The sequence below is a fragment of the Podarcis cretensis genome (genome assembly GCF_951804945.1).
Source record: "Podarcis cretensis genome assembly, chromosome: 1".
Classification (NCBI taxonomy): domain Eukaryota; kingdom Metazoa; phylum Chordata; class Lepidosauria; order Squamata; family Lacertidae; genus Podarcis; species Podarcis cretensis.
This window is the reverse complement of record NC_137170.1, coordinates 84,222,208-84,248,885: the sequence shown is the minus strand read 5'-3', so window position 1 is coordinate 84,248,885 and position 26,678 is coordinate 84,222,208. Positions and strand designations below refer to the sequence as shown.

The following is a 26,678-nucleotide window of genomic DNA, read 5'->3' as shown; positions in this document are numbered from 1 at the left end:
GGAAACCTCTCCGAGTGAGGGGCACTTCTCTACCTGTGTTAAGGTCACTGTGTAATAGAATTTTCCATTGCACAGCGAGTCGTATGATGACACAAGTACAGTATTTAATTCACAGATTGAATTTATATACTACCTTTTCCTCCAAAGATCACAAGGTGATGCACATGATTCTCCCCTCTCCGCTTTTATCGGCACAACAACCCTGTGAGGCAGGTTAGGCTGAGAGGCAGTGACTTGGCCCAAGGTCACCCAGCGAGCTTCATGGCTGAGTGGGGATTCGAACTCAGGTCATAGTCCAATATGTTAGCCAATACACCACACTGGCTCTTTCAATAGGATCCCCTTTGCAGAAGTCCCCCTCCCAGGCCCTAGAAAGTGTTGAAGCTAGCGACAGGAGTGGGGTGGGGTGGAAGAGGGGACAAGGATGACATGACAGACCAAGCAGGGTTAATGCACTCATTGCTGTTGTCTAGCTCATGTGGTGATGGGGGGAGGGCAGGAGAAGAACTACGAAAGAGGGCTTTTCTCTCAGTCTAATAATCTACCAAATGAGGTGTCGTGAGGATAAGAGATGACAGCATGTTTGCTTACCTAAATTCCTTGGATAAGGGTTGGATATAGAAGTAATGACTCCTCAAAGTCCAGCTCCTTGGGGAAGGGTATTCTATAATGCACTCCAGCATATTTGTCTTGAAGCTCTCAATAATTAATTTCAGCATCCCTAATATAGGTTGGGGCTTGTGGCACCTTAAAGACTAATTCTACATGGGTGGCATTCTGCTTGAGCATCAGAATGTCCCCGTTCTCTCTTCGCATGCCCCCCAAAATTTGCTCCAGGTGGCCCCTCCCCCCACAACCCTCAACCAGATTTTGGGGCTGCAGGGGAGTAAAGAGGAGCATGAGCATAGCTGGGGGGGGGGCAGGGGGCAACTGCCCCTATCAAGCAAAACAATAGAAATACTTAACCAACTGACCAATCACATTGGTTCTCCCCACCTAACGAAAGTCCCGTTCTCCCCCTAACAAAAATCCTGGCTACGCCCATGAAGAGGAGTGGGAAGGTCCATTGCGCAAGTGGAACAGCTGCATTGGATTCAGCCCAAATGGGTTTATTGTGGAGTAATTTTTCATGGATTAGAATGCAGATGTATCTGATGAAGTGGGCTTTAGGCAACAAAAATGCGTAAGCTGTGATAAATCTGTTAGTCTTTAAGGCGCCACAAAACACTGTTTTTGCCATGATATAAGGATAGGATTGCCCATCTGGAACAAGCAGGGGTGTTGAGCAATGCAATCTCTTCTTCCAAATCAATAGCCCCCTCCTCCCAACACCACGAATTAGCACAATGATAGGAATACGCTAATAAAACAAGCAGTCAACCAAGTTGTAAAAGTCTTTTTTAAAACCTTGGAATGTATTTCATTAGGAAAAGAAGCTTTGGGTGGCTCCCAGAGGCGTGTTTTGTGTGCATTTGTTGCATTACTTCATAACAGAGTACTAGGAGACGATGAGCTGCTCAGTTTAAAAACTGAGGCAAAGCGCTATTATATGAACAAATCCACTATAAAACCCCCACATCAACCAGAGAGTGAAGAAGCATAAGCACGGTCAAACAACCTGATATATAAAAGGCTCAGTAACCTGACAAGGCCCTTATAATGTTGTTTCTGCTCAGGGCTTTGCCTTGCCCATTCTTCACAGAGGGATGGCAGAGCCTGTGACGTCCCTGTTTGGTGTTTTTTCTTTTCTTTTTTACCCCATGTGCCCATTGGCCCTGCTACCTGGCTCTGATGGGAGTCCAGCAATGTTTAGAGGTTCCCTTGCTGCTCTTTGTAATATCAAATGTATCTTTACAATCCACACAGTGCAGTGTGCTTTCAGGTGGGTGTTTATTGTGGGATGAGGGTTCCACATCCATGCTAATGCTTGCTTTCACCCACCAGTCATGATTCTGCCCCTGTTACCTGTGCACCTACTCCCCAATTAAAGTGTGTGTCTTATTTCTGGAGCCCAGGTAAAAAGCTGCCTCAGGCAGCACTGAGTTCTGGAGTAGTTTCTGTGGCTCCGTAGTTTTCTTTATCCTGTACAAGAGGTTCATTTGACAGCTCCTGGTATCCTCTGCTTTTAAAGTGCCGGATTTTGTAAACTGCGATAGCCATGGTAATGGCCAAAGCAGCAATGACTGTTATTGTGATTACAGCAATGGAGCCCCCTGAGAGTTTAGAATGATCCTGCCCGTCCAAAAGCAGAGCTATCTCTTTCTTATCAGTGGCATTGGCCAGCCTCCAGCTCCCGCTGTCATGTGTTTTCACCCAGGCTTGGCTCCCGTCAGACTGCACCAGGATGGTGTCAGGAAGGCTGGAATTCGTGGAGGGAGAACGCAAGAAGGGTGGGAGCTTGAGGGGGGCTAGCTGCTGGGCAAAAAGGGTCCCGGCCTGCAAGCAATAGAGGATTTGGCAGCCATCGCTCAAGTAGGCCTTGTGTTGGCTATGCCCAGCTGGGCATTTCATGGGGTATTTGGTAGGGGAGTCCTGGTAGAAAAAATCCTGGAGGACCCCAGGGCTCTGCCCCTTCAGTAATCCAGCCAAAGGATTGCCAGACTGGCAGCTAAAGAACCCCCCAAAGGGCACCGCAAACCGAGATCCCATCTCATAGTCGCTGCTGACACACACCTTCAGATTATCAAACAGCACCAGGGGGAAGAAGTAGGCCGGGCAGGCACGGGTCCTGGTAACCGGGTTCTCGTTCCCAGTAGTGTACAGTCCTCCAAAGAGAAAACCTGAGTTTTGGGGGACAGGGCCCGTGGCAGCACACCAGTAGGCGTTAAACTTCACTGTGCTGGGATAGTAGCGGATGCCGCAAACAGTATCGCAGCAGGAGAAGAAAAGGTAGCAGGTGTGGCACTGCTGGTGGCACTCCGTCTTGGGCTTGCTGACGGTGCGTTGCTCGCCGTGCAGAAGGGCAGCAGAGAAGTTAGCTGGGCAAGAAGAGCTGCCTGTCAGCGGGTTCTTTATCCGGTAGGCCTGGCAGAGCTCCTCGGCGTCCCTGCCAGACACGCTGTGGCATTCCTGGAAGACTCCCCCAAAGGTGAAGTTTGTGTTGGGGTTTTGGCACGACCCGTCGTCTACGTTGGCCTGGAAGTTGAAGTTACTGGACTCGGGCTTGAGGCAGCCTGGGTGGGTGTTGACAGCATAGTAGAGGAGGATGGCCTTTTCCACCACAGTGGCCACGCGCCGAACGGTAGGCTCGGGCAGTTCCGGCAAAGCTTCAGGAGTTATGAAGAATGGCAGAGGCCTCCCAGACTTACCTATGGCCACTAAGCTGTTAGGGATGCCTTCCTGCCACTTCTGGAGGGTGATGCCAGGGTAGAAGGGCACACTGCCCCAGCCCTCCATCTTGGAATCCACCGTGTTGTCGATGTAGCTCTTAGTCAGATTATCCCAGACCTGTGAGGAGAAGCCCATTCCCACGTTCACCTTGCTGAAAAAAATCACTGATGCTGAGGCAGTGATGCCTGCTTTCTCTGAGGCCTTTTCCAACAGAAATTTGCGCTTCACCTGGTCCTCCTGTATCAGGCTGGCTCCAGCTTCCAAACCTGTGAGGACGTGTGTGCCGTAGTTGAGCACCAGCAGCTCTGCGAGGTACTCAGCAGACCGTCTCTGCTTGTTCTCTAAGTGGTTGCCTATGTTCACAAGCTGACGGCGAAACTCCTTGTGGAAAGCCATGGACGGGAGAGCTTTGACGGAGTAGATGTGGTACCGAGCCTGCACCCGTGTGGTGACTGTCTCATCATAGACATTGTGCACCTTGGTCTCCTGGGAGCCATCCGAGAACTTTCCATTAAGCACCGGAAGGAAGGAAATGTCAGTGTTGACAGACTGGGCAAAGGCATCCGTGTAGTTTTGCCAGTCCTGAATGATCTCAGAGTGCAGTTCCACTGTGCTCTTCTTGAGGGGCAGCACAAAGACATCGTTGGGAATGAGGTATTCGCCATCTTCTGTGGTCCGGCACTGGGAGTAGTTGAGACTCATCACCATTCCCATCTCTATGTTGCGCAAGTTGTCCCAGCCACCCCCTGGCAGCACCTCCAGCACTTTCTCGCCAGGATCCCTCTTACAGGCCTTGAAGCTGACTGGATCCTGGGCCCCTGCATCTTCTGCCCTCAGGAAAATCAGGAGAGGCCAAAGCCAAAGTGCCATGTTGGAGAAAGGGAAAGGCCACTTACATGCACAGCCCTGAAAAATAACACACATGTCATGTAGCCTCTAATAAACAAAACACATTTATAAAGTTTTTGTGGACTTCAGTTCACCTCAAGAAAATTGCCTCGTGTTTCTTTTTTGCCCGCTTCTATGCTAAAATATCAATGTAGGTTTTTAAAAGAGGTCTTTATGCTTGTGGGCTTCCTGTTGGGATTTGGTTGGTCACTGTCAGAAGAGGATGCTGCACTATTCTGCCTTGGATGAGAGACTATTTTGCACTCTGTTCTGCCTTGGTCAGACCACATCTGGAATATGGTGTCCTGTTCTGGGTGCCACAATTTAAGAAGGGTGTTGGCAAGCTGGAACGTGTGCAGAGGAGAGCAACAAGATGATCAAGGGTCTGGAAACCAAACCTTATGAGGAACAGTTGAAGGAGCTGGGTATGTTTAGCCTGGAAAAGAGAAGACTGAGAGGGGATATGATAGCTATCTTCAAATAACTTAACGGCTGTCATATGGAGGATGGAACAAACTTGTTTTCTCCTGCTCTGGAGGGTAGGACTCAAACCAGTGGATCCAAATTACAAGAAAGGAGATTTCAGCTAAACACCAGGAAGTACTTTCTGACAGTACGAGCTCTTTGACAGTGGAACGGTCTCCCTCAGGAGGTTGTGGAATCTCATTTCTTACGAGGTTTTTAAACAGCGGTTGGATGGCCTTCTGTCAAGGATACTTTAGTTGAGATTTCTGCATTGCAGGGGGCTGGACTAGATGGCACTCCAGGTCCCTTTCAATGCTACAATTCTATATATTCTATGACAAGAGTGGCCTTTGGCCTGACCCAGCAGGATTCTTCCTATGTTCTTATTATATTTCAATATATCTAAGGTTTTCATTAGATAACATTTCTTATGGTAAATATGTCTGGTTCTTTAAGTTTGTTTTGTGTGTAATTTCTTCTTTCTTTTCTAATAAAGTATTTATTTTTAAAAAACCTGAAATGCATTTGTCTCACAAGATTTATATACTGTTTAATGAACAAAAACTTCCAGAATACAAAAATCATTAAAATAGCAATAAAATCAGAAGTTAAAAACCTATTGACATCATATTTATCAAAATATAAATAAAATGCATGCAAAATAATCACCATTCACAACAGCAGTGGGACATGGAACACCCATATATATGGTATTGTTTTTGTTGCAAAATCCTAATGGTCAAGCTACAAATGAGGTGTGTTCACAGCCTGGGTGCCTGTTTCCAATTAGGATTGAGGGCCTGTGACATTTTTCTCTTGAAAAACCAGCCTGTCCCTGGTGCTATTTGCCCTGTGTTAATCATTGAATTGGAAGGGACCAAGAGGGTCAAATAGTTCAAACCTGGGCAAGGCAGGAACCTTTTTCACAATATGGGATGATCCTGAGATGAAGAGTCTCATGTTCTACCGACTGAGCTATCCAGTTACTATTTATGAAAAGCAGTGCTTGGTGAGAGGTGGGTATGTCAAATAAAAGTCAGGGATGGGACCATTTCTGACAGAATACTGGTATGGGCCCTGAGCTTTCTCCAAAGGTTGCTTCCAAATGACCTGTTTTTTGAGCATTTATTCTGATTTGTTTGCGTGAAAGTTATATATATTGTATAGCAATGGTTGCCTCACACTTTTCCCCGCACAATTTCTTATAGAGTTCATCCAGGAAAAGAGTCCTCTTTTTTTCTGGCGGGGGGGGGGGGGGGGAGAGTGTGTTTGCTGCACAAGAGCACCAAATCCACTTCAGCTGCACAAGATGAATTTGCCAGGAGAGGACCGAACTGCACCCACGAAAAAGCAAAACAGCGGATGATCCAAAAGCCTACCTAAGAGATGCCCCTCTAGAGGTCCCAAAAAGTTGTGGCCTACCTGATTTGTGTCTTCCCAGCTCCTCTGCTTGCTTCTCTCTTTCTCAATTCCTTTTCTTTTCTGGAGGTTTTCAAAGAGGGCAGGCAAAGCAGGGGAGGGGCAGCAAAAAAAGAAAAGAAAAGAGGAACTTCAACTGCCCAGTTCCATTGGTGGAGGGAAAACCTCTTGAGGGTGTGCTCACCTCTCTGGGGGCTGTTGTGAGATGAGTCATGGGTCATCTGATGTTGCTAAGGGAAAGTGAAACCTGTCGTGTAAAGTCCCTTCTGCAGCCTGTTTCATATTGTTTGCATTTGCCTGAATTGGCTCCCACCAAACTCTGGAATTTCCAGGCTTTGTTGGATACAAGAATATGTCTCCAGGCCTTATTGAAAGGTAAACAACTTGTAGCCAGGGCATAATTCTGCCATCTTTGTGTCAAAAACAGAAGTGAGGGGGTGGAATCCCAGCCTTCTAATCTTGAGATTCTGAAACAGGGATGGCTAACTTGTAGCCCTTCACCCTTGCTGGATTACAGTTCCTATTGTCCCCGGCTGGCTAGGGTGGATGAGAGTCAGATTCTGCAAGGCCACAGTGTCCTATCTCTGTTCCATGCCAAAGATCTCTCTTACTTTCCCAATTTGTTGGGCACATTTAGTTCTCTCATCTACCCGCAATTCACTCCCTTTACCTAGGAAGTCATAAGAACATGTCATAAATACACACAAATATATGAACCATGTGTCTGAAATAGTATGGGAGAGCAATCCTGAAGCCATTTTTACACTCCCAATGACTTCAAATATTCCTCTGCAGTAAGGGAGGCAAATGGGGAAAGCCTTCCCCTTGTCTTTTTGCTTGCAAATCCTGTCTTAAGGGCGTATTTGTGTATAAATAGGGTGAGCCTGTGACCTGGATTCAGGAACTGAAGAACTGACCATCACAAAAGAATGGCCAGACTGCCCAGGCAATGCAATCAGTAACCATGAACAGGTATCCTGGCAGGGAGGTTTTCTGCTGTAGACCGCCTCCTTCTGTGATGTATGAATGATGTTTTTTGGGGGTGGTGGTCTTGGACTACAGGGTGGGCAATTTCAAAAGTCTATATATGGGCTTGTGCACCATTGTTTGGGGTTCTCCTCCCTCCTGTGTGTGGTGAGTGGGCACACTGTTCCAACAGTTCCTTTAATAAAGATCAGGCTTACTAGCCGCTTTGCTTCTCAGTATACCCAGGCTGGCCTCTGTTTTCTCCTACCGATAGGGAACCCACTTAAGGACTCTATATGGCAGGCTTCCTCAACCTCAGCCCTCCAGATGGTTTTGGCCTACAACTCCCATGATCCCTAGCTAGCAGGACCAGTGGTCAGGGATGCTGGGAATTGTAGTCTCAAAACATCTGGAGGGCCGAGGTTGAAGAAGCCTGCTATATGGGCTCTGGAATACCCCATAAGGGAAAGGGAGCAGTTTTTCTTATAACCTGCTGGATCAGGCCAATGGTCCATCTAGTCCAACATCCTGTTATCACCATGGCCAACCAGATAACGGGAAACTTGCAAACAGGACCTGAGTCCAAAAGCACCCCAACACCCCCGGCATTCGGAAACATTACTGCCTCCATCTGTGGAAAAGTCACAGTGTAAAGAGATGCGCAAAACAAGGGCAAGGATGGAGCAGATGATCTTAAAGCAGGGCTGAAATCCCCACTTCAGGGAGATGGAGGAGCTGGCCTTTTAGATTTTGCCATCCCATGAAAAGGCCATTGAAGGCTTGCCCAGAGGGGAAATAAATGCCTACAAGGACAGACGCTGCCAAGGAAATGTGTGACCAATGGGGTTGTGCTTGTGTGTGAGAGAGGTACTCAGCCTGCAAGCTGATGCACATGACAGCATTTCCTCAGTGGAAATCTGAAAGAGTCCCTCAGCGGAGCCTGGAAGCAAGCACTTAAGTGACTCATTTAGCATTTCCCTTCAGATGCAGCAATCAGCCGGCATCCTTCTGAGCAGCAGCGACAGAGCCGCTACCAACTCAGGGATTCCCAGTCCTCCCAGCTAGCTATGATTAAGTAACAAATACATGGGCAGCAGGCCTGGAGGGCCTGCCAAGCCTTTGGCCGTGGTTTTCAAACTGTGTTCCAGGGAGCCCTAGAGTTCCTTGGAAGTTGATCTGGGGATCCCTGAACATCAGTCACGGTGGACTGGCTTCCCTGGGAGAGCACCTTCAGATGCTCAAATGGGGAATCTCGCTCACTCCTGCCTAGCAGAGGTTATCTATATATCATCAGTGTGTGAAGCAAGGATGATTTTGTCACATTGCTGTGTGTTAAGAGGGTATCTGCAATGCCAAGTGGGAGCTGCAACAAAAGGTAGCAGCATGGAGGGCTCCTTTTCAAGACATTCTGTTCTATCCTTCCTCCCCCTTGGTTTCCACCCCCCCTTCTTTTGCCCCAGTAGTCAACAACAACATTTTCTTTATTGGTCAACCAAATACAGGTTATAGCCAAAAAGGAAAGAGTTAATCAAACAATCTCAGAAGCATATTAAAACATATGTGATAAAAACCTTATAATACATAGGACATGTATACGCAGGTGACACTTATCTCAGTGCACAAGGTTGGACTCAGGGGCTTTTGGGAGGCTTTTATTGCAAACTTTGCTGTATTGAGCATGCCTGGTTCAACCGAGCAAGACAGCAGCTGTTTAATTTTGTCAGTGTCACTGAGGGTTCAGTCATTCTCACTGAGCATGCTCTATATTAATTGGGCTGCTTTTGGGAGAGTCCCCCCCCCCCGTTGGTTTTTTCCCTTCCCCCCTCCATTTTGTGGACAGATGATGTAGTGTTGACTTTGAAAGGACCAGCACCCATAGAATTAGGAACCTGGGAAGCTGCCTATTTACCTCACTGATTGGCGGCAGCTTTCCAGGAGAGTCTCAGACAGGCAGTGGTGGAGGAAGGGGGTGCGGCGGGGCAGTCTGCCCTGGGTGTCATCCTGAGGGAGGGGTGACATTCGGTGCGCCACCCGCTTGCGTCTCCCAACCTTCCAAGCCTATGCCGAGCTGTCAGGGCAAGGGGGTGAGCTGCACCACTTTGCCGGCGGCCTTCAGCAAAGCGGCACAGCTCCCCCCTTCCCTCAAAGGCTCAGGGTAGGTTTGGGAAGTTGGGAGTCACGGGTGGGCAGTGTACCATTGCCCCGTGCTCCTGGCTGGAGGAGGTAGGCTAGCTGGCCAGCAGGGGAGAGGAGGGGAAAGAGGCAGGCGAGCAGACAATGGAGGGGGGTGGGAAGGGGAGAGGAAGGAAGTGAGATCGGTGGGTGCACCTTTCATTCTGCCTGGAAGACCAGCGCTTACAGCTGGACTATCAAGTAAATTTAAAGGGTCGGTGCTGTAAATGCGGAAGAGATCTTGGCAGGTGCTTAAAAAGTGAATAAAATGGTTGCTGTCTTTCTCTCTATCTGAGCTGGCTCCCTGCCTGTTACGTGATGTGTGGGGAAACCACATGGGGTTCCTCTCTGTGTAAAGTCTTCAAGCTCTGCCTGCGTGTGCCTGACAAATCTGCCCCATTGCCTTTCCCTCATCAAAATTCATATTTTCCCCCACCTCCAGTCTCCGTTGTGTGTCCTGGCTGAGGGGGAAAACAGAAGACCGGGGGGTGGACCTGCGGTTCCATTAAAACCACTGGGGCATGTTAGGCATGACTTAAGTTTCCTCTGAAATCAATGGAACTCCAGTGTGTTCCATCCCTTCATCTTTTCCCTGGAAACCACCAAGGGCCCACTTCCCTCTGAGCAAGAAAAAAGCCCAAGACAGTTCATTTGGAGCTTCTCTAAGCAAGCAAGCACGCACACGTGCACGTGCACGCACACACACACACACACACACAATACCACACAAAACCGGAAGCGTCATGCTGCTTGCTGCTAGACTTGGGTTTGACAGTAAGGTCTGCCTCTGCAGCTAAAGACCTTTACCACACACCCCACCTCCTGCCAGTTCTAGGCTAGATTATCCGGTGGGTGGTGTCTCCTATGTTCTCTCCAGGCAGGCTTCTCCTCCTTTCACGGTCACACCTGATTGCTGTCAGTTCAAAGTGCCTGCAGCCTTGGGCATCCCTTTGCTATGGGAAGGGAGGTCCTGGAGGGCACGGAGGGGAGGCGATGACGGCATGTGGAAGGAGGGGGCTGTGGGTTAAGGTTGGGGAGGGGCAGCTGCTGCCATTGGACAACACCCCCTGCCCTTGCCCTTGCCCCCTTGGCTTTTCTAGCAGCTAGTGCACTCCCTAGGGAGCTCGCTTTCCCCTCCAGAACAAGGGGAACTCCCAAGGTCCGCCACCGCAGCTGTTGCTCGCTTGGCCAGACATTGCTGGCAAGGCACAAAGGTGCCTTTGGTGACAAAAAAAAATCTGCACCAGGTACCACTTGATCTTGCTCCGCCTCTGCAGACAGGGGACATTCCCAGCCCTACTCTGAGCTCCTATGGGACCATCAGCATGCAAAACAGATGTTCTACAGCTTTTCCACTTCCCCAAACTGAGAACATTAGTAGTGTGTATGACTCAGCTTGCCCATTACTATCAGCCTTTCTCTCCAAGGTGCAGCCACAGTAGAGTGGTTGTGTTTTTAAGTGCACTCTTGATTGACAGCCACCATAGCCAAAGTCCAGGGATGAAAGGTATTGTTGTTCAGCAACATCTGGAGGGCCAGAGGTTTCCCACGCCAGACATACATAAGATAGTGTTGTGGAAGTCTAGTTTTCTGCCTGCTGAACTGACTAGGCACTTGGGAGTTTACCCCCAGATTCTCCTGCAATGCCGAGGGGTTCTGAAGTGGATGAAAATAATATTTAAAATTTAAAAAATTGAGTAATGATGCCTTCTGCAACCTGGTGCCTTCTGGAAGCTTTGGACTACAACTCGAATAATCTTTGAGCATTAGCTGGGCTGCCTCAGGCTGGTGGGAGTTGGAGTCCAACAATATCTGGAGTAGGCTGGTGTAGCATTGCAAAGGGTACAAAGCATTTTGTGTGCATTATCTAGTTGTAACCGAATGCAATAGATGAGGAAGTTCTTTCTCACACTAGACTTATATAAGTTATGGGATTCATTGCCACAAGATGTAGTGACTGTCAGCTGCCCAGGAAACTCTTTAAGCTGATAAAACAAATTCACATTAGAAATTTGGACAAATTGTTTTAGGGGTGCTTTGTAAATACATGCAACAGCAGTGCCTTCTGCTCATCCATTCACCTGAGCTGCATATTTAAGCTGTTGCATTCAGCCCTCATCTGTATTCTGCAAGTGTCTAATGGACTGAATTGGTGTACAGATATTCTTATGTACATCTGTGTTGTAAAAGCCAATGGGAAGTCAAGGTGCAGAATCTCAGCCAGCTAACCCCTCTGGCATTAACTTATTACTTGGATTACAGTTCCTGCTGCTATTCCAGCCCCAGCGGCCTGTATTCCGTTGAAGCAGATATCTTCTTTCCTGCACTATGCTGTTTAATGACAACTCAGCTTTTTATTTCTAGGCTGGAATCTGCAAACTGTGCAGTCGTTCTGCAAGTTGGAATTCTTGACAAAATGCCCTGGCACAACATTTTTGCTTGAAAGTCTAGGATCCAAATCCTGCAACTGTTCTACTTAGATTTAACACTGGGGTGATCTGTATATAAATATATGTGAGTGTTCTCATGACCACCAAAAGGGAAACTTTACAGTGCAGTATTATGCATGCCTACTCATAAGTAAGCCTCACTGAGTTCAACAGTACTTACTCCCACATAAATATAGGATTGCACCTGAGCCTCTTTTTTATTGTGTCTGCTGATCCAGATTTTCACCACTATGGTTATCTAAATGATAAGTGTAGGTCCCTTCCAAATCTGTGAGGTGAGAATCTATAAGATGCAACCGGATGAACTGGTCAGACCAGTTTCTTCATAAGCTAAAGTAAGGTTACCAGAATTTTTTTCAATGAATCCGGGGACACTTTTCATGGGGACTGATTTGTAAATCCGGGGACTGTCCCTGGGAAACGGGGATGTCTGGTAACCTTAAGCTAAAGGCCTAAGCTGACCAGTTACATACTGCCATTTACAGTACATGTTCAAAGAGGTTGCCCTAGAGACAATTGGCTAAGCTTTTCCGCACCTCAACTGGCTGGATGCCACCTCATCCTAGGATGGAGAACCACAGACCAAGGGCAGCTGTATGAATTTTTGGCTGCTGTTGGAGGCTGGAGATACAGAGGCTTGTCTTGCTCTGTGCTAGACTCAAAGTTAAGGCCTGGGATCTCCCTGAAAATCTACTGGGGAGGAAGATCTGTGGAGTGTTAATGATGTGAGCTCCTCCATCCTATCCTCAGATGGCATATGTGTGTAAATAAAGCCATATAGCTTAAAGACACCACAGTCCCCAACGACCTTCATTCCATGGAAACCAGACTCTGTACCCCTGGAGTCTCTCACCCTGTGGAGCTCATGTTATGTGCAACAGTATTTACATCAAACTGGGTTGCAAAAGGCATCCCATACGCCCTACACAGGGCAGAATTTGAGTTGGAGTCTGTGGCGGAAAACAACGTCTATAACTCAGCTTGACCTTCTCAGCATGGCATGACCGCAGACTTGGCTCCTGTCTCGTGTTCTAGCACATTATCACCGGGGGAAGGGGGAGTTGTGTGGCTGTTATATTACATTTTTAAGTGCTTCCCACAAGTCCACAAAACAATCAAACTGTTGTATGGCATCTAGCTTGTATTTTGGAGCAGATAGGTTGTTTGGATGAAAAATAACTCCCATGGCCTGACAGCATCTCGTTTCAGTGCTGAGCATAAGTTTTGTCTAAAGAGCCAATCTGGAAACAAATGCCTAATAGCTTGCCAGCATGGAACACAAAGGCAATTTGTTTCTCCCTTGTATAACCCATTAAAGCATTGGCTACATAAACCATGCCATTAGCCAGCTTTTTCCTACTGGAAAAGTGGCATGTGTTTGGGTGTGTGTATTTTCATTTTCATGTAAAGACAAGGGCAGCAACCCACCCTTTGTGGTGTGATGCACCTTTTTGTGTATTAGATGACAACCAGTACAGTGGTACCTCAGGTTACATACGCTTCAGGTTACAGACTCCGCTAACCCAGAAATAGTGCTTCAGGTTAAGAACTTTGCTTCAGGATGAGAACAGAAATTGTGCTCCGGCCGTGCGGCAGCAGCAGGAGGCCACATTGGCTAAAGTGGTGCTTCAGGTTAAGAACAGTTTCAGGTTAAGTATGGACCTCCGGAACGAATTAAGTACTTAACCTGAGGTACCACTGTACTTGGGGTCAGAAGCACACTCTAGCAACTAGCTCAGCTGGTGCAGAATCAAATTTTATGCCCTGACCGCAGTTCCCCCTCAAGCAAGCAGAAGGCTGCATTCTACAGTAGCTGAAGCTTCCAGATCATCTCTGTAGGCAACCCCATGCAGAAGACGTTACAATAGTCTAGTCTGGATGTAATTGTAGCATGAATGCCTGGGGCAAGATTTGCTTTGCCCAGATGGGACACAGCTGGTGAATCAGACAAAACAACTTTCAAAAATGCTTCCTGGTCACCTATGTAACCTGCACCTTGGGCTGATAGTGCTGAGACCAGGAGAAGGTGAAGGTAAAGGATTCCTGGATGTCTAAGTCCAGTCAAAGGTGACTATGGGGTGCGGTGCTCATCTCGCTTCAGGCGTTTGTCCACAGACAGCTTTCTGGGTCACGTGGCCAGCATGACTAAACTGCTTCTGGCACAACGGAACACCGTGATGGAAACCAGAGCACATGGAAACGCCATTTACCTTCCCGCTTAGCTTTCAAACTGCTAGGTTGCCAGGAGCTGGAACAGAGCAACGAGGGATCACCCCCATTCGTGTGGATTTGAACCTCAAACCTTCTAATTGGCAAGCCCAAGAGGCTCAGTAGTGTAGACCACAGCGCCACCCACATCCTAAGACCAGGAGAAACCCCAGGCAGCACAACAAATCTTCCCAGAGAAATGCAATACCATCCAGTACCAGTTTTACCTCTCCACCAGCTGTTTCCCTCATCCACAGTACCTCCATCTTATCAAAAACTACCTGTAGCCTCTCTGGGAATAGTAGGTTGAGGAAGAGAGGTGTTTGAGATGTTTGGATGTTAGCTCAACCTTCTGGAATAATTCTTCCAATGGCTTTATATAGATATTAAAGAGCATGGGGAGACAAAGTGGAACCAGGAGGCATCTCACATAGGCCAAAGGCCATGGGTGGAACAGAAACTCCCCAGCACTACCTTCTGGGTTCATCCCTCCAGGAGGGACCGGAGCCATCATAACACTGTACCATTCCAGCCAGGCAACCCAGAAAGATACGCCAGCCAATGATACCAAAGGGACCAAGAGTCCAGGAGAACAAGGTTGCACTGCCTGCTTTTCCAATCAGTGCATGGCAAGGCTTCACCGATGGAATGAGCAGACTCTTCTGAAACTGCTTTCAGCAAGGAGACTTTGTGAAATACACTAGTCTGTGGAGGTAATGCTCCGCTTTGTGAAGGCAAACCTTGCACCAGACATGCAACAGTGTGTCAAGGAGCGTTATGCTTGCTTTCCCTGACCTTTTGCCTTCTTGGCTAGAAAACAGGGGTTTTCCCCTGACCTTTTTGTCCTTTCACAAATTGTTTGCTAGACATAATGCTTAGCTGGATCATGGCAGGGAACATAATCAAGTATCGGGGGGAACATTCAAGGGAAGCACCTGCTGACACGTTTATTTGCTAACGCTGGAAATGTGCTTAGATGGAAATATGCTAAAGTTCAGAGTGGTTTCACTACTGCTTTCCAAATGTTGATTTTTGCCAATAAAAGAGGCTCTGCAAAGCTTGCTCCTGCACAGCTCACTCGCATCCAACCTTGTGTAGTCTCCGTTATTCCTACACTAGTCTCTCTCACTTTCTCCCCATCTGCACAACTGCAGCTGTATGGGTTAGATGTTCTTGCTTCGAAAGATCCAAGCCAGCAGTGTCACCAAAAGGAATACAATAACCTCAGCAGAATAATGAATGAATCCTAATCGATGAGTTCATAGGACATCAGCAACACTTTAAAAAAAAGTATTTTGTTGATTTTCAGTTACGAATGAATTTGATATAAAAAGGAGAAAATAAAATAAATGATATCTGCAATAACAACAACAGGTTGGAGTACAGAGCCCATGATGCCACTGCTCAGGTGGCTCCACAACTCTGCCCCACCACGTGCCCCACTCTTGCCCCAAAGGCAATAGCTACCATCTCACCTGTTGGAGGCACTATGCCCCTGTACACCTGTTGCTGGGAACCAGGAATGGGGAGAGTGCTATTATACTCAAGTCCTCCTTCTGGGTTCCCACTAGTTGGCCACTGTCAGAACAGGATGATGGACTAGAAGGTCCTTTGACCCAGCAGGGCTCTTGTTATGTTCTCAAGCACAGCTGTCCTGGTTTCGCACCACTTCTAGTATCAATAAGATAGGGTTTAATTGATTTCTCTTAATTCCTCTGCCCCTGAACAAAGACTTTTTTGTCTGAATTTCAGATTTATTTACAGGATAGCAAAGAAAGGAGAACAAGCAAACAAAACAAATGCAGAACAGCGAATAGATGTTTTACAGCATCATCTACAGGCAGAAGTCGTGAAAAGCAAGCAACTTGCGTGTTTCAAATTCAACAAAACAGCTTTCTAGGGAATTGTTTGAGTAATAAATCCATTGCTGCTTCCACTGTCCCTCAGGTTTGTGAAGATAAGATTCTCCTACTTTATGTATAGCAGGTGATATCTAATGTTAGTAACAGAGCTGGTCCATTGGTTTCAATGGGTCTACTCTGGGCATGACTTTGTTGGGTGTCACCAAATGTCCTAAGTTCATGGAGGAAAGGTGTCATTTTAATGTGGTTAGCTTGTTCTTTCCTTAATTCTGTTCTATAAGAGTATTAAATAAGCGTTGTAAATAAGGGCACACAGGTTTGTTTCCTTCAACAATACATGAAATATTTTCCTGCCATTAGCACTTGGATTTTCTTCTTCATATTTGACTTATGCTTTTGTAGGACAGAGAATTAGAGGTGGGATCAGATGCTACAACAGCTCCAGGATCTGGAGCGCGGTATCCAATGACATCCAAAAAGCAGGTACTTTGGGGGAATCGCTCATCTCCTCGGCCCCTTCTTCTGCTGCGACCCGCGAAAGGCGACGAGGTAACGGCAAACACTCCTTCCATTTAGCTGCGTTACAAGCCTAGACAAATCTCGCCCGATTTAGCACGGTCGCCTATGACAAGGCGGGCTTAGGCAAATAGTAAAACGAGGACTTTTTGATTCGTTTTTCGGGATGACGACGCTCTTTCCCTTTTCTTGGCATCGCAGCGTCTTCTTACCTTGCATTCCGCGTTTTATCTTTTCCCCTCGGCTCACTGCCGTCTGTTACTATGTAAAATTCCAGCTTGGCTGGAAACCACTGGCATCGTACGAACCCGCCCCCCTCGCCGCATTGAGCGAAACGCACTGGGCGGGTTATGGGAAACCAAATGAGGTGTTTCGAATAGAACCGGGATCGCGCCCTGTAATCCAATAGGAACCTGCGATGCCCCAGTAACTCCCGCCCCTCTTCGACTTCCTGGAAGTTCTTGCCGCCAAATTTGAAACGGGGAGAAAAAGGGCGCCGGCGGCTTCTTTCCCGCTCCTTGTGGGTCCGGGATATCCCTTTGACGTGAAAGGCGCGGTCTCTCCTACACTCCCCTTGCCAGCGCGCGGTGGGTGGGCTGGGAAGCTCGGGTAAGTACTGGTAATTCCCTGCTGCTACAAGTGAGGCTTGGAGTCGCACCCCTCCCCCATCCCACTTTCTGGCCAAATCCCAGGAATCTGCTTGGATTGCGCTGAGGGCCGGATTTAGGTTTGATGAGGTCCTAAGAGCTACTGAAGGTAATGGGGCCCTTTGTATGTCCAGCTGTCCTTTGTCAACAACAAGTTATCGCTGTTTTTTGTGTTGAATATATGCCATATGGTAATTTATGGACCTAATAGGTATCTAAAGCCATTTGCACATGCAGAATGTAGGCACCCTATATATAGAAACGAGCAAAACAGTGATATTTTAGGGAGCAGGCTAGCAGGCAGGGCCCATTACTTACATCATAGGAGCCTACACAACACAAAACACTGTTGCTGTATGTAGGTTTTATTTTATTTGTTTTTTATCTTATATTTCGGAAATGTATATCCAGTTCTTTTCCTTTTAATTTTTTTGGGGGCCACTACCAAGAAGGCCCTCTGCCTGGTTCCCTGTAACCTCATTTCTCACAGTGCGGGAACCACCAGAAGGCCCTCGGAGCAGGACCACTGGCGGAGGAAGAGGTGGGGAGTGCACTGCCCCCCACAACACGATCCCAGTGGGATGCCATCGCGACTGCCCCCCCCCCCCGTGCTGGGCGCCACGCCCCCACATGCAGCACATCACGCCCCCAGGATGCGCGACACACCCCTGTGGGTGGCGCACCACGCCCCCAGTTCGCACGCCAGCCATGCCCCCGCCTGCTCTCCGCCCCCCCCCCAGTGCTGGAGCACTCAGTGTCCAGGCTGAACGATGGGGGTGGAGACATTCCTTCAGGTATACTGTGCCGAGGCCTTTTAGGGCTTTAAAGGTCAGCACCAACACTTTGAATTGTGCTCAGAAATGTACTGGGAGCCAATGTAACCAATGTAGGTCTTTCAGGGCTGGTGTTATATGGTCTTGGCGGCCACTCGCAGTCACCGGTCTAGCTGCCGCATTCTGGATTAGTTGTAGTTTCTGGGTCACGCTGGAAGTTTGTATTATATGGTAAACATCTGAGCAGTATGATCCAAACAGTTCTTTTTTTGTTGCTGCTGTTGCAGCTGTTGTTCATTGTTATGATGCATGTATCATCCATTTATTAAAAAAAATTAAATAAAGTGTTAAAAAGAACAAATAACTGCCAATTCACTGATCTCTGAATCTGACAACTTCCCCCCTTAGCTGTATCTGCTTGAGTAAACATGGAGTCTCATATCAGGAAGAGTTCCGTTAAAAGAAAGAGTGATATCCGGCTTTATCTGAAGGTAAGCCTTATTCTGAAGAGGGATTACCTTACCTCAATCTTCCAAAGAACATAAGGGGTAGTTACTGAATATTTTTATTTGCTGTCTGTAGAAATTATTGCTGCTTAAATACTGCCACTGTCTACTTCTGTTTAATAGCCTTTGTGTGCACAATTGAAATATCACCTCGCTTCCATCCAGCCCTTTTATGTTGGGTCCAGGGATTAAAGCAAAGCTACACCATTGCACTGAGGAACAAAACCACACAGGGCCTGTTAGATGCTTACTATAAATTGGGGTATTAATATCCCAAGATTGCTCTCTTTTTGCCCTGCCCTTTTCATCCTACTCTTCCTTGTGTCCATTTGAGTGATTGCCAGTGGCTGCTGGTTGCTGGACTAGTAAGCAAACGTCAGCACCCACCCTATGCATTTCACCTGCATGACTCACTAACTAGCATAACAGTACTAACCAGGGCGGATCAGAACCTGCTTCTTTTACTTTTGAAGGCAGAGCAGGGCAGGGGAACATTGTTCAGCTGAAAGGCTACATGGTGGTGGTAGGCAGGTCTGGAGCCCCAAAGTAGGCAGAACATCAAATGTAAGTTTAACCTTTGCATAGCTGGCTAGTTCCTCCACAAACTCACACACCCCTCTATCCTCCATTGAGGCAAGCAAGAAACGTCAGTAATCAAGGGTGCAAATCAATCTAACCTGGACTGGAATAACATTTGTAATGTCCCCTGCTCTGGCACTGCTGAGGGTAGAGATAATCCCCACTCAGAGACCATCAAATGAAGATCTGTTAGCCTTTTTATTGACTGCTGCATGAATGGAAATTGCTAAGTGCTAGAAACCGAGGAAGGTTCTAGTATTGAATCTTGGTACTCCGGAGTTTGGTCAGTTGCATTAGCCAAAATACTGACTATAAATATAAACGAACACAACCAAACATTAAAAACTTCCCTAAACAGGGCTGCCTTCAGATGTCTTCTAAAAGTCAGATAGTTGTTTATTTCTTTGACATCTGATGGGAGGGCATTCCACAGGGCGCCACCACCGAAAAGGCCCTCTGCCTGGTTCCCTGTAACTTCACTTCTCGCAGTGAGGGAACTGCCAGAAGTTGGACCTCATTCCAGCCAGGCAAAAATACTAAAAGAAGATTTCAAAGCAGGCCTGGTGAGGGGATGTAGCCTGGTAAGGGCCAAACAGAAAGGCTTGGGGGGCCTCATTTGATCCTTAGGCCTAAGATTCCCTATCCCTAAACTAGAGCTTAGCCATAGGTTTCCCTCCTACTGTGTGCAAGCAGAGAGGGGAAAGTCCTTGTCTGACGAGTCTTGTTACCACAGAGAAACTGTAAAAAAAATAATAATAAGCAGTGAAAGCTCCTGTTGGACAGCACTGATGATGAAATGAACGTTGAAAGCAACACAGAGGAATCAGGTTGTCAAACTATTTCAGACCCGACCCCCCCAAGTGTCCCTATTTTCCAGGGACAGTCCTGGATTTACAGAAGCTGTCCCAGTTTCTGATTTGTTCCTGGAATGTCCCACTTTTCCTTAGGGTGTCCCTATTTTCATCAGAAATGCTGGAGGGTATGGAGTTATGTGACCCCTGAGCCAAGGAGATAAGAAACTATACAACCTTTAGAAGGCAGCCCTTTATAGGGAAGTTTTTAAAATGTTTATAATGTTTTAATGTGTGTGGTAAGCTCCAGATGTTGTTGTTTTTGTTGTTGTTGTTAAATAGGTTGTCCCTATTTTCATCAAAGAAATGTTGGAGGGTATGCTATTTGTTTTCACAGTACCCCCTTTGCCTTTCAAAGCTGCATCACAATAGAGTAATAAGAATAGCTTTCCTCACCACAATCCTGTGCTGATATGTTTACGCCACTTGCATTGTTTGTCTAGACGTTTTCAAAGACATGAGAGCCTTGCTCTATGGCAACCCCATACACGACCCTTTTCTGTTGGTCACTTATGGAAAGCTTGCTGGCGTGGACCAGGAATGTAGTAACATTTGTTGCCTCTGGGCCAGATGAACTGTAGCATAACTGGCTGTGGACACAAAGGAAACATGGTGCTACTCATGAGTAGCAGCAAATGCAACAGAGTTACTGTGACTCATTAGGAATCAAGTCAGAGAAGGTGCCATGCCACCATATTTGTTGTTTCCGTATTCTGCCAGGAGCACGCCTGGCAGTAGTGCTGCGCCTATATTCTTCAGGCCTCAGCCTAGCTCCCCACTTTTCTCTTTGTGTGTGTTCACTGGTATTCCTGCTATGGTCTACATCAGGCATAGGCAAACTCGGCCCTCTAGATGTTTCGGGACTACAATTCCCATCATCCCTGACCACTGGTCCTGTTAGCTAGGGATGATGGGAGTTGTAGTCCCAAAACAACTGGAGGGCCAAGTTTGCCTATGCCTGGTCTACATGTAAGCAGCTACCATCTGCAAGCATGTTGTTTTTTAAAAAAGAAAACCACAAAGAAAATATATTATTTGTTGACTTCCCCCTTTTTTTACAGTGCGAAAATGAGGCAAGCCCAAGTGTCGAAAGAGTGGGATCTACAAGTGCACCCACTCCTAAGAATCATCCTACAAGAAAAACTTCCTAGCAGTGAGAAATCAACAGATGAAGAACGAGAATTCACTGTGAATTTAACTGGTGATGGGAAGGATCACATGGTGAAAGGCAGTCTCCATGACAGTGTGCTTTCTGCCCTCAAGGCAACAAAAGATATTTGCACCCATATGGAGAAAAACAAGGGCAAAGAGATCTACCTTATAGGGAAGAAGGGGATTGAGGGTTGCATTAATCTGGGGATGCCTCTGAAGTATATGCCAGACGGCTCCCATTGTGTAATGAAATGTTATAAGGTTCAGCAACTTGAGGACTCTGCTGGCTTAGGGTATCGCCAGCATGAAAACAGGGAGGAGGAATGTATTTTGTTCTTCATTGACCCCAAGCCGACACAAAACAATAAGTTGATTAGATGCAGTCAACTTCTTAAGGAATACTGCAAGCTGTGTGTCTTTGCACCAAAAGGAGAAACCATAAAAGATGCCCTGTGCAGTGATGGTCGTTTCACGCCTGAGCTAAAGGGAAAAGACTGGAGACTGATGGAGGGTAGCAAGGCCATAGCTAACACTCATTCAGTTAACAATTTATCTGACAAGACCTTTTATGTGGAAATGACGAGATCTGCTAAATCTGGTGGCGGTCCAAATAGCCAACAGATTCCCCAGGTGCCTCATGGGAGGCAGCTCCAAACCTGTCATTATTTTAAAATTGATCTCCTAAGCTTCTATCCTGGCTTAAAGGATCAAAAGGAGATCATGGATAACTTTTTTGCAAAAACCAAGGAGGCACAGGAGCATAAAAGGGAGGCCCTCAAAGTGTGCAGAGCAAACTATAGCAAGGAGATAAGCAATGCCATAACGGTTAAGATGTTAAAGAAGCAGGCAACTCTCAGTCAGTCAGTTGGGTACATAAAGTGGGGCATTTCCAGAAAGGAGGGTGAAGCTACTTGCTTTGTGTTGTGTAATAGCTACATACTAACTTGCCACCATGTGGTAAGATCGATTGTTGGAGAAGGGATTGAAGAAAAGGAGTGGGCATCCAAAATCAGCAAGGCAGCCCATGTAACATTCTCCTATGAAGGCGACCACCCCAAAGATGAAGACTTTTTTTCACTTGAGGAGTGGTTTGAAATATATGATGTTGTTCTTGATTTTGCCATCCTGAAACTGAAGGAAAATGGAAACAAAAGTAGACTTCCTGCAGGCTTGGTAAAGTTATGCTCCCCTCCACCATTTGATGGGCTTACTTACATCATTGGTCACCCAGGTGGAGAAACAAAGTCTCTGGATGCCTGTTCTGTTGTCACTGTGTGTAAGCGTCAGAAGGAATCTCTTGATGGTTGGCAGCAGGGTAATGAGGCAGAACACAGCAACACCAACTGTGGTTATGATCCCAAGAGCTGTATCCATATGCTCAATCCAGGAGTTTTCTTTCCTGTTTTCAACAATCCTGATGTACTCACCTATGATACATCTTTTTTCTGGGGGTCTTCAGGTTCCCCTGTGTTTGATAGAGATGGCCAACTTGTTGCAATGCATGCTGCTGGCTACGTTTATGGAAATAACTCCAAGCAGCGCAGCATAATTGAATTTGGCTATTTGATGACGTCAATCCTCTCAGTAATTGAAAAGAAGGATAAATCTTGGTATGACAATGAAATTGGTCCTTTCAGACAGGCTTCTTATGCTACAGAAGAGGCTACTGTGTGTGCTGAGCCTATGGATGTGGATTAAAAGATCTATGTTCTATGATGATCCTTCAGTCTGAAATTTGGAAGATATATAGGGCCTATTAATTGATTAAATAGTTACGCTTCATTACATGCGCTTTTAAAAACATGTATCATATATCATTTCAAAGCAGTGCCACCCACCCCAACGTGAACATCCAACTCAGAAGGATAACATGGTTGATGGTATTGAAAGCCTCTGAAAGATAAAAGAGAAAGAACAGAATGTCAGTTTCTTCCAAGAGCACCTGGATCTGGTCTAGAACCCAATCAGGAACCTTGCCTAAGAAGGGGAGATTGGCAACTTGCTGATAATTACTTCGATTTTCTGAATTCAGAAAGGGTTTTTTAAGGAATGGCCTTGCCACTTCACCTCCCTGACCCAGCCAGCTTTCTCTTCCCTGCTAGCTTTTATCAGCCAAGAGAGGCAAGGGTCTAGAGTGCAAGTGGTCACCCTGACAGATCCATGCACCTTGTACGCATCCTCAAGCCTTACGAACTGAAACTCATCCAACATAACAGGACATTGCTCTGGACACCCCTTAAGATTCATCTGCTGTAACAGTGGAGTCAAGGTTCCAGCAGATTCAAGTGATTTTTATCCTCAAAAGACTTCACAAACAAATCGCAGCGAGCTAGTGTCAGTTCTGCTAGCTCCTTTGTGCTAGACTGTAAAAGGCCCCATACTACCTGGAAAAGCTTTGTCAGCGGCATGATGAAGATTCAATGGAGCCAGCAAAGTATCAGTCAGCTAAATGATGAGCCTTCACCAGTGTTCAATTGCATTCAAGCTGTCTTCCCACTTGTTTCAGTGCTCTAAGCTCTGGAGAATACTAGGGAGTCAAGTGGACTCCACAAATTAATATATTTGATGTAGTAGCTATTATCTGACTGGCTTTCAACCATGCCTATATCCCACAGTTACCAGGGTTGTTGATAAGTTAAGGGTGCAAAGAGTATGAGTGAGATTAAATGGTTGTGTGGATTTAGGAAAATCATTGTAGCAGAATTTGTGTTGTATTGATAAAATAAGTAAGGAAATAAACCCATTTTCCTTGCCACAAAGTGTTGACAAAAGAAGTGAAATGAACTGAAATAAGGGGTGAATACCAGGCTACTACATGATTGCTTAGCCATGTATATTGGCTACACACTCATTAAAACCTCCCCTCACACTCTGCTTATATATCTCTTATCCAAAGGAAATAAAAATACCATTGAATTTCTTAACACTTGGGGAATTGGAATGTGCTGTTAATTATTTTATAATTTCTATATAGTGTTTAGAGTGCATGCATAATTAATTTGCATATATTATGTCATAGTTTCACTTATGATTTACTGGGGTTCTTTCTGTCCTTTGCTTCAATCAATAAGACTCTGAATTCCTTGAACCAGTGTGTTCTCAATCAAGTTCAGTTGCTTTCAGTTTATTATCGGTAATAGGAACTTAAACAAGAAAACTTATTGAAGATGTACAATATGAGCAGCACAGATGCTATTATCCCAGAGATGAAAAGAAGATAAAGTCCCTACCAGAGAAGAATGGCAAATCAAATTGTTGGACTATGTCGAAATAGCAAAATTGACCCAAAAGCTCAGGAACCAAGAAGACCAAAACTTTGACAAGGAATGGGAAAAGTTTATAATTTATCTTGGAGACCACTGTAAACAGATGTAAACATTAGCAGGATTGTAGTAGCACTTGTAATTTCTTGGGTATTATGGAATGACATTTTATTTTGTTTTTTGTTTAAATGGAGTATAAAAAAGAGGCAGTAGAAAAGATTTAATAACAGAACCCATGGAGGGGATGGTGGGAAGTCCAGAGCTTCGATATGTATTATGTTATTTCTATAATTTTATACTTGTAAAATCAAATAAAAATATAAAGAAGACATACAATATGTACCCTAAGCTGTGCTCTGTCTTCCTCTGGTACTGACTTTGATGTAACTAATGGTGCAGACATGGGTCTCTAGTCCAGGCAGAGTCACTGGATGCAGGACAAGTGCAGAGAAATCCTGCACAAATAGGTGTTTAAAACATGCCACTATATCCACCTCACAAGCAGCACAAACAATTGGCAGTGACTGATACCCTCCATTAATTTGTCTAATCCCATTTTGAAGTAGATGGCCATTCCTATAACTTGTGATAACGAATTCCACTGTGTGAGGAAGCATTTCCATTAGTCTGCCCTGGATCTTCCAACATTATGTTTGTATGGTTCTCGCATTACTGTGGTAGGGCTGGCGTTTATGCTACTCCATCTCTCAGGGGAAAGTCTCTCTGTGACTCTACAGACCGAGAGTTATCTACATGGTCCCACATTTCGTAGTGAAGTGGACTGTGCTTAGCAAAACTCCAATTCACAGTAAACCAGTTCCATGGGATCCTGGCATGTGAGAAACGGGTGCCTTTGCATTTTAAAAAAGTGCCACAGTGCTTTCTGAAGCCACCCAGTGTGAGCACCTTGGCTTTATTCTAGAAATCAAGCTCCCGAGACTAGCCATCAGCAGTCATGGCATGAAACACGTAACATCCATTAACAGTAAATCACAGAGTTAAATGGCTGTCTTCTTTCATTAGTAGCTGCCTGAAATGACAAGTTTTTTCCCTTCAGTGGCTGGCCTCAAGCCTCTCAGGAGCAGGCTGTGTTTTGAATTCATCAATAGCTCACCTGGCAACATCACCACTCACAGAGCCACGCTTAGCGAAAGTAAATCAAAGAGCTTGTTTCCAGGACATTATTTCATTGCAGTGATTTTTACCGTTGGCATGTTGAATTAAAGTCCTGGCTTTGAAGTCCCCAACATGGGGTTCTGCCTTGCCTGTTTGAAGGCTCTCAGCTGTTCACATCAACTCTTGCTTTGAAGTGAACCACTGCAGTTTCTTACTGAGACCCCACCTGTGTTTTATTGACATATCCTGAGGATAATAATAGGTGGTGATATTATCTTTATAGAATATGTTAAAGGAACTCACTCAGGGTAAAGCTGCCTTTTTATTGTAGCTTTATTCAGATTATTTATTAAATTTGTATACCACCCTTCATCCAAAGATCACAGGGAGGTTCACAACATAAAAATATAAAATGAGAACACAAAATACATAATAAAAACAAAAACCAATAATGCCCCTCCCACAAACACATTTTATTATTTATTAAATTTTAAGCATTTATTATACTTTAAACCTGCAGGAATTACAGAACTGGGGTTTATCAGTTGCTTATTTACTAGTACATAAGCCCTAGGCCACAGCAAACATCAAGATACAATAACATACAACTTTATGTACAGTAGTTAAAAACGTTTCTAGCCGATACACTCAAAACTAAATGGCCAAATAAATAAATCCCAAATTGACCTGAAATATTTCTCTGCAAGGAGGAAGGAAACAGGAAATCCTCTCCATTGTCTTTTGCTTACCTGTCTTAAGAGCATATTTGTGTATTAATAGAGCGAGCCTGTGACCTGGTTTCAGGAATTAAAGTATTTACCCTCACAAAAGAATGGCCAGGCTGCTCAGGTAAAGCAATCAGTCACCATTAACAGATATCCTGGCCACATGTATATATTAGATTCAGGCATGTACTGAATTCATACTTAATGATAGGGTCATACCTCAGGTTAAAGTTGCTTCAGGTTGAGCATTTCCGGGTTGTGCTCCACGGTGACCTGGAAGTAACAGAACATGTTACTTCCGGGTTTCGCCACTTGCACATGTGCAGACGCTCAAAATGACGTCACGCGCATGTGCAGAAGCGGCGAATCGCGACCTGCAAACACACACAGATGCGGGTTGCGTTCCCTTCAGGATGTGAATGGGGCTCCAATTCGCATCCAGAGGTACCACTGTACAGCCTAACTGACTTCAAACACTTGATGTGAAGTTAAAAATAGGATGTGTAAAGCACTTTGTACACGGAAAAGTGCTTTTGACATAATTCCAAATAAAATATTTCTAGATCATACTAATATGGCCACCAGAATTTTTAGCTTCCTTGATTTGCTTTGATCCAGCCTCTAAGCATTGACCATAGGTTGCTTTTTTATTATTAAAAAAAATGGAATTAGCTTCTACACTAGCAAGATAGATTAGAAAAAGGTAAAAGGTAAAAGGTAAAGGGCCAGTCTTGCCAGACTCTAGGGTTGTGCGCTCATCTCACTCTATAGGCCGGGAGCCAGCGCTGTC

At 45.8% G+C, this 26,678-nt stretch overlaps 1 protein-coding gene and 1 pseudogene across 2 annotated transcripts; one reads left to right on the top strand and one right to left on the bottom strand.

The window, feature by feature from the left end:
• Positions 1-1,871: 1,871 nt before the first annotated feature.
• LOC307211140 (macrophage-expressed gene 1 protein pseudogene) lies at positions 1,872-6,245 on the bottom strand (annotated as a pseudogene). Its single transcript, XR_013843839.1, has 2 exons — positions 6,106-6,245; positions 1,872-4,236 (listed from the first exon to the last, which is right to left on the bottom strand). The product of XR_013843839.1 is annotated as a macrophage-expressed gene 1 protein pseudogene (transcript).
• A 10,481-nt stretch (positions 6,246-16,726) lies between these two features.
• FAM111A (FAM111 trypsin like peptidase A) lies at positions 16,727-22,548 on the top strand. Its single transcript, XM_079967563.1, is given in 4 exon segments — positions 16,727-16,885; positions 18,105-18,187; positions 20,694-20,776; positions 20,778-22,548. Coding segments are annotated over 3 exon segments (1,851 nt in total). The 5' UTR covers positions 16,727-16,885; positions 18,105-18,124; the 3' UTR covers positions 22,483-22,548.
• Positions 22,549-26,678: the final 4,130 nt, after the last annotated feature.